General features: G+C 36.9%; 1 protein-coding gene across 3 annotated transcripts; it reads left to right on the forward strand.

Annotated features, from left to right (window-relative positions):
* Nucleotides 1-4,283, forward strand: LOC109709652 (ethylene-responsive transcription factor RAP2-7-like). Of its 3 annotated transcripts, none has more exons than XM_020231967.1 (11): nt 1-120; nt 224-1,141; nt 1,225-1,250; nt 1,353-1,383; nt 1,472-1,559; nt 1,650-1,795; nt 2,030-2,074; nt 2,202-2,305; nt 2,427-2,554; nt 2,915-3,022; nt 3,824-4,283. In XM_020231967.1, the coding sequence occupies exons 2-11, from the start codon at nt 588-590 to the stop codon at nt 4,055-4,057; spliced, it is 1,464 nt and encodes a 487-aa protein (XP_020087556.1). In that variant the 5' UTR covers nt 1-120; nt 224-587; the 3' UTR covers nt 4,058-4,283. The 3 variants fall into 3 exon arrangements, with proteins under 3 accessions (XP_020087556.1, XP_020087555.1, XP_020087557.1); XM_020231966.1 differs by having other exon boundaries at nt 248-1,141; XM_020231968.1 differs by lacking the exon at nt 2,030-2,074 and having other exon boundaries at nt 248-1,141.

Genomic DNA, 9,963 nt, shown 5'->3' on the forward strand with positions numbered 1-9,963 from the left:
CTCCTCTCTCTCTCTCTCTCTCTCTCTTTTGCTCATCTCCTCCATCGCCGACTCTCTCTTCCTTTGAGAGAACTCGTCGCCGACTCCTTTACTCTTCGCGACTTCGCTTCCCCCGATTAGGTTGTTACTATCCTCCTCTTCGTCCTCCTCCTCCTCCTCCTCCTCTTCTATTTGTTTTTAACATTTTTCTCGTCAATCAACTCTTCTTGGATCTGATTATTAGGGTATTTGGGATTTGTTCGTGTAGTTTTCCGATCGATTTAGCTGAGGAAGAGGAGGAATCGGAGGGGGAGAGGAGGAGGTGGAACTCGAGGAATTTGGAAGGATTCGTATTGATTAATGTATTGGTCGATCGATTTTTGCTTCCGAGCTCGTAATCCGAGTCCAAATGTTTCGTAAGAACGACTCGTTTTCATCCTGCTTCCACCTGTTCCTGCTCCGGCTCTTCGTTTTTGTAGTAGAGCTGAGGTCGAAACCCTAGCTCGCCGGGAACCCCTGACTCAGTGTCTCGGAGCAGCGGAGCCGGCTCCGATCGGATCTTAGTAAGCTGAGTTTTTGTTTGGAGTGATCTTATAAGGACGAGGAGGATGATGCTCGATCTGAACATGGCCGGCGATCCCTCTGATTTCGCGGAGAAGCCGCGGTCGAAGGGCTGCGGTAGTGATTCCGCCACCTCCAACTCCTCGATCCTCAATGCCGAGGCCGGGGGTAATCCTGCCGATGAGGATTCGAGCACCGCACGGCCGACGGCTGCTACGGCCTTGCAGTTCCGTATACTGAGGAGCTCGGCGTCAGCCGAGCTCGAGAACGAGGCGGAGGACGAGAACTGCGGTTCTCCGGAGTCCGTCGTTGTGACCAAGCAGTTATTTCCCCTCAGCGCGGTCTCGGAGTGGCCGCAGGCGCTGCAGACGGCTTCGTCGTCTAATAGGTCGCAGTGGATCGATCTCCCGTTCTGCCACTCCGACGCCCAGACGGAGATTAAGGTTTTTGCGCAGCAGCCGCAGCCGCAGCCGCAGCTGCAGCCGCCGCAGCAGCAGCAGCAGCAGGTGAAGAAGAGTAGGAGGGGGCCGCGGTCTCGGAGCTCTCAGTATAGAGGGGTTACGTTCTACCGTAGAACTGGTAGATGGGAGTCGCACATATGGTTAGGGCCTTTTCTTCTGCACCTAATCGATTTAGTTCTCTATTCTGAGCTACATAACAGTAGAATTATCTTTGGCTATGCAGGGACTGCGGGAAACAAGTTTATTTGGGTAAGAAATTATATGCAGTTCTCTTTGATCTTGTCTTGCTTCTGTATGTATAATAATCTCTGTTTTTTTTTATAAAAAAAATTTTGATTGGTTGGTTTATAGGAGGATTCGACACTGCTCATGCGGCTGCTAGGTTAGCAATTTTTCCTGTTGGTGGAAGCGGAGAACTCTAATAACTGTTTAATTATGAGGAATTCATAAAATGATAATCCTTATTGCAGAGCATACGATCGAGCTGCGATCAAGTTTCGGGGCGTCGATGCCGACATCAATTTCAACCTTAGTGACTATGAGGAGGATATGAAGCAGGTGACATGGGGATATTACCAGTTTAGTAGAACTTTTAGTAATTAGTTTAGGTGAAGGATTGTAGTTTATGCACAACTTTTCCTTTTCCAGATGAGGAATCTAACAAAGGAAGAGTTTGTGCACATTCTGCGTCGGCAAAGCACCGGGTTCTCCAGAGGTAGCTCAAAATATAGAGGGGTTACGCTTCATAAGTGCGGCCGCTGGGAAGCTCGTATGGGACAGTTTCTGGGCAAGAAGTAAGATTCTTTGCCCTGATCCTTCGTCTAGCTATTCTTTAATTCCTTTCTGAAATTGGGATGAACAAGTCAGAACGATGGTTCTCCACCTTTTATGAAATTACCACAAGCTATATGTCTTAAAATGGCAAATCTTTACGATATTTTAATATCCTGGATCTATGAGAGATAAAGAAAGAAAAGAACCTGGAAACTAGTCTTCTTTATAAATGAAAACACAATGCTTGGGTGCAGGTACATATATCTTGGGCTATTCGACAGCGAAATAGAAGCTGCAAGGTCTTCCTGAGCATGGATTTATCACTGCTGATTATACGTTTGTTAATATTTTGGTTAAATTCAAGATGGTTCGATTCCAACTCGCATCTTTTTTTTTTTTCGTTTCTTCTGTTGTTTTGGACATTAGGGCTTATGACAAGGCAGCTATAAAATGTAATGGGAGGGAGGCTGTAACCAATTTTGATCCTAACACCTACGAAGGCGAGCTACTTGCTGATGTCGATGTTGAAGGTATTATACCCATGCTGCAATTTCCCTCTTATCTATTTAAAAGTTGCGGGTTTTTTGACTATCCTTCAGATAATTTGTGTGCTGTTATATATTCATCCGTACATATTTGATGTGCTCACAGGTCAGGAAGTTGATTTGAGCTTGAGGATATCTCAACCTGTCATCCAAAGTCCGAAGAGGGATCATGAATCTGTTGGCATCCAGTTCCAGTATGGATCGTTGGAAACATCTGAAACCAAGAAATCGAAGGCAAGCAGTCCTGCTACCTTGAGATCTAAGAACCATACATTTGTTAGTTTTGGACCTAAATTGTTCAACTTGACACTCCGAGGACTAATTGATTGAAATCAGAGTCAAATTTTAAGCACCGAATTGTGAGAATTGAAATTCTGAGGGCGAATAATAATCCAGCCCAAACTCCGGTGACCGAGTTTGTAATTAACCCCTGTTTATCTTTCTTTTATTTTGTCGCACTACTGGCATCATTTGCTGAATAGTAACTGCTGCTTCTGTATTACCTGAAGTTTGGTACAGAAAGGAGAAGGATTTAGCTTGTTCATTTCCGAAGAAAGTTTTGCTCACGTGCTTTGTTTTTGTTTCTCTTGGCAGGTTGACAGCTCCTTCCAACAGGCTAGTCAGCCACACAACACAGTGATGCTGCCTGAGCACCCTTATTCCCGAACTGCACTAGGCCCTGCCATCTTCACTGCTAGTGAGGTGATCTTTTGCAACTTGCTCTTTTCTGATCACAGAAGTTAGCAAATTTCTTCTTCCACTGCTTTAATCTTCATAATATAATTGGCACAAAACGAGGGTCCCGTACAAATGTGTGAAATTCTGCAAATACCTCTGCATTTTCTTTTAGGCATAGATATCCATCTACGTTTTGACGTAGATAACGTGGCATGGGCATGCTTGCAAATAAGTAAGGTTTTCAGGGGCACTCCTGCAAATACTATGTGTATTTGTGCAATTTTGCATATTCGCATGGGCAGGTATGCAAAAAATCCACCCCAAAAAGTAGCATCTGTGGTACTGTATACTTTTCTGCCACTTGAGTATCTGGTGTGTCGTTTTGCCAGCCATGATAAGATAGAAGGTTTAATTTTCTAAATTTAGCAAGTTGGGCTGCTCATGTGTGTTTAATTAGTTCCCTCTGAAAGCAACATCCTAAAGAGTTGATGTCGTGAACCATTCAAGAGCTCTTAGGATGTTATTCTATTGTCATTCAACCTTCTTTTTCTTTCACATACGCATGCTAGCTGTTTTAAACATACACATATTGCACTTCTTACTTGTTTAAGTGAAACTTATCTTGGTTGCATAAGATTCATTCGAAAAGCGCCGATCTTTGATTCAGATTGCATTTTGTCGGTTAGTTAGATTGTAGCACAGAAACCTTGCGAAAATCGTACTTAGGTTTCTATATGAATCCAGAATAATGCGTCGAATTGTTCTCCTCCCCGCGTATTTCATTTAAAGATTAAATTTTCTCTTACATGGTCTTTCCCATTGTAGGAAAGAGCCATAGAGAAGAGGCCAGAGGCGCCCGGCACGCAATCTCTCCCCATCTGGGCAAGGATGACGCATGGCCGTAATACCAATATTGCTCCATTACTGCCGCTGTTCTCGTCTGCAGCATCATCAGGATTCTCGACACCTACCGTGACTGCCATGCTCGCCACCCCGCGCTCTTCGAACGCACATTTCCATTTAAACCCTGCATCTTCTTTGAATTTCTTCAAGAGCTGATTCTAATGGAAAAGCCAAAAGAGGCACGCGTAATGTGTATACACACACCTTGATGTTTAAGCCACTGTTTGTATACTATCACTACACACAAGCATCAAACTCGAGAGCTTAAAAGAAGCTAATCTTGGGTGAATGGAATAATTCTTGGTAAATTTTGGGTTCTGGAAACTCAGTACGTGCCAAGTTGAATATTTAATATATGCGCCTTGTTTTTACCCTTTTTTTACCTTTTTTTTTTTTTTGAATTTGAATTGCTTGACTCTAAATCTGATTCTAAGTATAAATTAGTAAGCTGAGAGCATGATGTTATTGCCTCGACATTTTATGTGCAAGAATAATTTTGGAATACGACAAAAATTAATCAATTTTCTACCTAGGTATTATTGATTTTTCATGTCTATTCTCAGTCACACACACTGACAAAATTTTGACATGACAGAATAAGATTGCGGTCCCAGAAGAGGTTGGGGATCCTTCTAGCCAAGCATGATTGATTGTTCTGTCATTCTATGTCCGCTTAAATTGCTAAACTGTCTTAGTATCATGTCGTAATAAAATTTTAGTAATAATGCTATATAAAATGACAATTTATCTTTAAAAACTTGAAGTAGATAGAAAATGATTTTTTTATATCCTATAAAATTTCAAATACAAATTGAAAAAACAAAATCAGTTTTCTTCTGCTCGGTCTCATTCAACTAGGGGTGTCAACGAGCCGAACATGAGCGAACTGGGGGCGGCTAACACGAGTTGGCTCGTTAAGGTATTCAGCTCGGAGTTGAACACGAGCCGAACACGAGTTGGCTCATTAACAATATGTTAAAAAAAATTATGAAAGATCTGTATAGAAAATAAATTTACGAAATCTTATTTATTTGATTTTGATCTAATAATTAAGACTTTGTATATAAATGAACTTTTAATAATTGAGTTGGGCTTTATATTTAGATTAAATTAAAAACTAATTATTTATTTTTATATAATATAAATATAAGATATATGTCTTCAAGCTATTATCGAGCCAAACACGAGCGAGCTGAAGAATCCAGCTCGTGTTCGGCTTGTTTATTAAACGAGTAATTTAATCTCGTGCTTATTTCGAGCAAAACAGGAATTGGCTTGCGAACAACAAGCTAGATTGCGACCCCTACATTCAACTCATCAAGAGATGCTTATCTTCTTTATTTAATTGTACGGATCAAGAGATCCTTAATTAAGTAATTAAGGTATGTGGCCACAGTTTAAACAAAGCATTTCTAATTTTCCCTTCTTTTTTTTTCTTTTTTTTTTTTTGTTTTTCCTCCGACCACTTACTGCAACCTCATGGCATAATATAATCCCACCCATTTTTCCTTGTGTGTTATACAATTCGTTGACCCCAAATACTCGGTGTATAATTTTTCTTTTTGATTTTTTTAAGGATAAGCTCTCGGAGGTTTAATCTTAGTGGGCTCCATATCGACCTCGACATGATTCATACCTTAACTCCAATTATTTATCTATTTACTCGTAAATCATTTCGAATATTTTAATCCAAACAAATGCGTCACTGCTTACGTTTTTTGATGCTCTTTTTTATGTATATTATATTTTATTACATTCTATTTTCGATCATTTCCTTTATTATTATCCAACGTAACACCTGGGAGTGTATTTAAATCCCCGGATAGCTGTATCGACTTATTCCTGTGTCGGGAATAAGTCTCGTATAATGAAGAAGCACATTTAGATATTCGGATTTAATGACGTTGCATGCTTGGAGATTCGTGAACTTTTCACATACATATTTTTTTAAACAGTGTGCAATTAATTAAAAGAAATAGAGTACTTGTTTACTCCATGATGATGAGGTTAAATTAATCTTTTAAGATAACATCTAAATCGTAACCAATATTTTCCTTTCTAAAATAATTGTCTATTTCTAAAAATATATGCTATTCACTACCTTGGCATTTATCTTTTAATGGGTTAAATACTTAACCACCAAAATAGTGAGACATTTTTGGTGCAGTTCAGAAAAAAAAAAAATTTTAATTTTTAAATCCATTTCTGGTCCAAAATTATTGAGTTGTGCCGCGTCAAGATCAAATTTAAAACAACAACCCTATCCATAGGCCCGAAAAGAAGTGTATACCATACATCTCATTCATCTAAGATGTGAAATTTTTTTATTTATCGCATGATGTGACAATTTTTTTTAAAAAAAGAATCTCACAAATTAGATAGATGGACATAAATCATACACGGATAGCAATAATTTGGGCCACATAACGAAAAATACAAAACCCGACCCGACCCGACCCGACCCGAAATCTGCTCATCTAAAACGCACGGTACCCGCCTCACCAAACGGGCCGTATGCGGTTATGGGACTGAGCCCAGTAGTTAATAGGACCGGCCTGAGTCTTATCGGATCCGGTTATGCTCACATATTGGGCCGGATCTCGCTTCGGGAATCCGGTTACCTCCCGTGAGCTTACCCCCTCTACAGTTTCGCCTCGTTCGCCGCGAAATAATTTTTTTCGTGGAGTTTTACCCCAAAAACTGAGAGGCGATGCGTGCGTGGCGGTGAGCGTATCGCTCGAATCGAGGCGACGAAACGATACGTCACGGTCAACGTACACTGTTCGAGTCAACCTAAAGTTCATAATGACCATTTTTAATTTAAATTTTCTTAGCCATTTTAATTTGAATTTTTAAAATTTTTTTCAAATAGTGTTTAAAATCAGCCATTTTATCTCATAATTGTGATAACTTCGGTTAGTATATGATTTAAAAATTATATGTATATATATGTGTTTAAAAAAAATTATTTAAAATTCATAATTTTTGAATGTTTTTATATTTTTAAATTTTTTTATTGCAGCCTCATTTTTTCTTCCTCGTCGCTGGATGTGAATAATTAAATTGTAAATTTTACCAATGACACCAAATGATTGGCCAACTTATTTATTTTAATAATTTGTAATGTAATTTAAGGAATTATATAAAATAAAAAATAATATAAATTAAAATGGCTATAAGTTAAAACCCTTACCATTAGCAGGAGAGATTAACATCCATTAATAAAGTAGCGGTCAGAATCCGTGCAATGCGATGGATAGAAATCATAGTAAAAATTTAAGATTTAAATATTAAAATAAAAAACATAAAAATAACAAAAAATAATCATATTTGGTTAGCTGATAATATAAAAAATATATATATTTTTTAAAATGAGAATACAATTAGGAAAGAATTAAAAAAATAGAATGAAAGAACTATAAAAGAATAAAATTATTATATAGATATCCTGAAGAATAATTCTAATTTATAAATATTAGGCATTTTAATCGAAAAAAAAGATTTTATGTACTGGGCCAATAATTTAAGCGATACACCCCAGTTTTTTTTTTTTGTTGTTTTTCCTTTCAAGTATGTAAACCTAAGGCCAAAAGTAGTAGAATTGATTCTCATAAAACTCTTTCATTCTTTTTCCGTTAAAAGAAAAACAATTCTAATTTTGTAAGACTAAATTTTAAAAAGCACTACTATTCATTCGCTCGAAACGGTGTGTATATCATACATCTCACTTATCTAAAAAATGAGATTTTTTTTTATTTGTTGAATGATGTGACAAATAAAAAATCTCATCCGTTAGATGAATGAGCGTAAATCATATACTCCGAAATTGAGTGTTTGGATAGTTTTTTCCAATTTAAAATATCGTAACAATTCGAGTCACACAATGAAAAATACAAAACCCGACCCAACCCAAAAATCTACTCATCTCAAATGCACATACACTAGTTATTTGACTTGGGCCGAAGTAAAATTAAACCAAAGCTCAAATGTGTGTTCTCACAACACCCTTTCATAAGGGGCCTCCATGCAACTTGGATCTATTTTTAAGCCCAAATAGTTCAACACTTTCATCTTTGCATATTTGTTCATGTAGTACAGAGAAACAAATGAATCAACATATTTAAATCATCTGTAAAAGGAAAAGAAAAAAGTTTAAAACTTTGTAAAACAGTTTGCTAGTGTAAATTTATACATGTAAACTTAATTAGCTAAATATTATTAACAAGCACCGAGATCTTAGCGTTACTACTCTTTTTTCTTTTTCTTTTTTTACTGTAGGATATCCAAGATCGATGGAGCATCTGAAGTTTTAAGTAACAAAATATCAAAAGCAACACAGAAAACAATTTTGAAAAAAAATATATATATATATATAAATAATATTCAGCTTCTTCAGCAAAAAGATAGAATAGTGAGAGTACTATACCCCCAAACATAATAAATTTGTCATGGATCTTCACTTAAATTTAAATTTTGTAAAATCTAAATGCTTCTATCCTTAATTGATCATCTCGAGCCATCAATTTTATTCAGACAAAAACAATTCACCAACATTTTGATGCATTAATAGTCTCAACAACAGCTATTTACATTAATACAAAGCTTCATCCAATGGATTAACTCATTTAGAAGAACCATTAGATTAATCGACATACACACTAATCCAATCCTACTATTTCTCCACCAGGAACTAAAGTTTGAGAACCAAATCGATAAAGTTTGATTCTCTCCAAACTACAAATCGATCAAGAGAAACACTTTTGTCGCGCTCTTATCTCTCTTTTTTTTCTTTTACGACCTTACTTGAACATGATCCGAGCCCTCTCTTCTCTTCTCTTCTCTCCTTACCACAGTTTCGCAAAAGTCGAAAACATTAGCATGGTATAAGACACTATCCTTTACAATTTCCGCCCCGCGATCCAACTCTTCAAGCCTCGTAGCTCGCTTCCGATGCATAACCGCTCGGCGGCGGAGTTACAGGGGCGGATTCGCCGTATTCGCCCTCCTGGAGCTTCTCTCTTTTCTTCGATCCTAACGACGTAACCGATCGAACGAGACCGCCGATTATCTTAGCCTTGATTTGTCCCCTCTTTGGCAGGGGCCTTCCTTTCCTCTGATCTCTCCAATCTCCGTACTCCATCGACGAGAATTTGTAAGAAGACATGTTATAAAGAGTAGATCTAGTGATGTGAAGAGAATTGTTTGAAGAGCACATAGAGTGATACTGCATATATATATATATATATATAGTGGATTATTAGATGATCAAATAGTGTTTGCTTGTGGTGCAAGAATCCTAGTGTTAGGTCAAGGTGTATTTAGTGGAGAATCTTTCAATAAAAACTATAGTGGTTAATTACTTTATTTTCCTTTTTCATTTTTCACTTTTTTTCTTTTGTGAAGTAACCGATTAGTTAATCATTGATGTAGACATAAATTATTAGATCACTGATGATGGGACCATGATTGTGACATTCATATTACTTTGATGCTTGAGAAAGAAAATAAATTATAAATTTTTGTGAGCCACGTTTGGAGTATTCAAATGGTGGAGGTGTCATAAATAAGTTTAGGAAATTTCTATTTGGTTTCTGTTTTTCGAGGGTAACGTGAATATTTGGGTACTTGTTATGCATGTGCAAAAACTGTTAATACATTGGTAGTTGGGATGTTAATTTGTACGAATATTTTATTTTTTTTGCTTCTAAATATGAACGAGACAGATTTAATTCATACTTAACAAAAAAATACAGTAGTTATTTATATACAAACAAAAATTCGATAATTTCAAATTCGAATATATTTCTTGTTTGTACTCCATCGAATCTGAAACCAAATCAGTATAAAAAATATAGTTCTCGATATTATATTAAATATTAAATAGTCGGGTATGATATTTTAGTTTCGGGTACAGATTTTTAAATTTTTTTTATTTATAGTTGGGTTCAGGTGTTGAATTTTTATATCTGATGGGATTAGGACACGGTATCCAACTTTATTATTATTTTTTTAACTTGTATTCAATTTCACATTTTAAAAAATCATTCCCAAAACCAACACCT

The sequence above is a fragment of the Ananas comosus genome, linkage group 4 (assembly GCF_001540865.1).
Source record: "Ananas comosus cultivar F153 linkage group 4, ASM154086v1, whole genome shotgun sequence".
Lineage (NCBI taxonomy): Eukaryota > Viridiplantae > Streptophyta > Magnoliopsida > Poales > Bromeliaceae > Ananas > Ananas comosus.

Excerpts from the sequence above, each read along its gene's own strand:
- LOC109709652 (XM_020231967.1), top strand. The coding sequence starts at position 588 with ATGATGCTCGATCTGAACATGGCCGGCGATCCCTCTGATTTCGCGGAG. Across the intron at positions 2,075-2,201 it reads AGCGAAATAGAAGCTGCAAG|GGCTTATGACAAGGCAGCTA; the intron begins GTCTTCCTGAGC and ends TTTGGACATTAG. Across the intron at positions 2,555-2,914 it reads CTGAAACCAAGAAATCGAAG|GTTGACAGCTCCTTCCAACA; the intron begins GCAAGCAGTCCT and ends TTCTCTTGGCAG.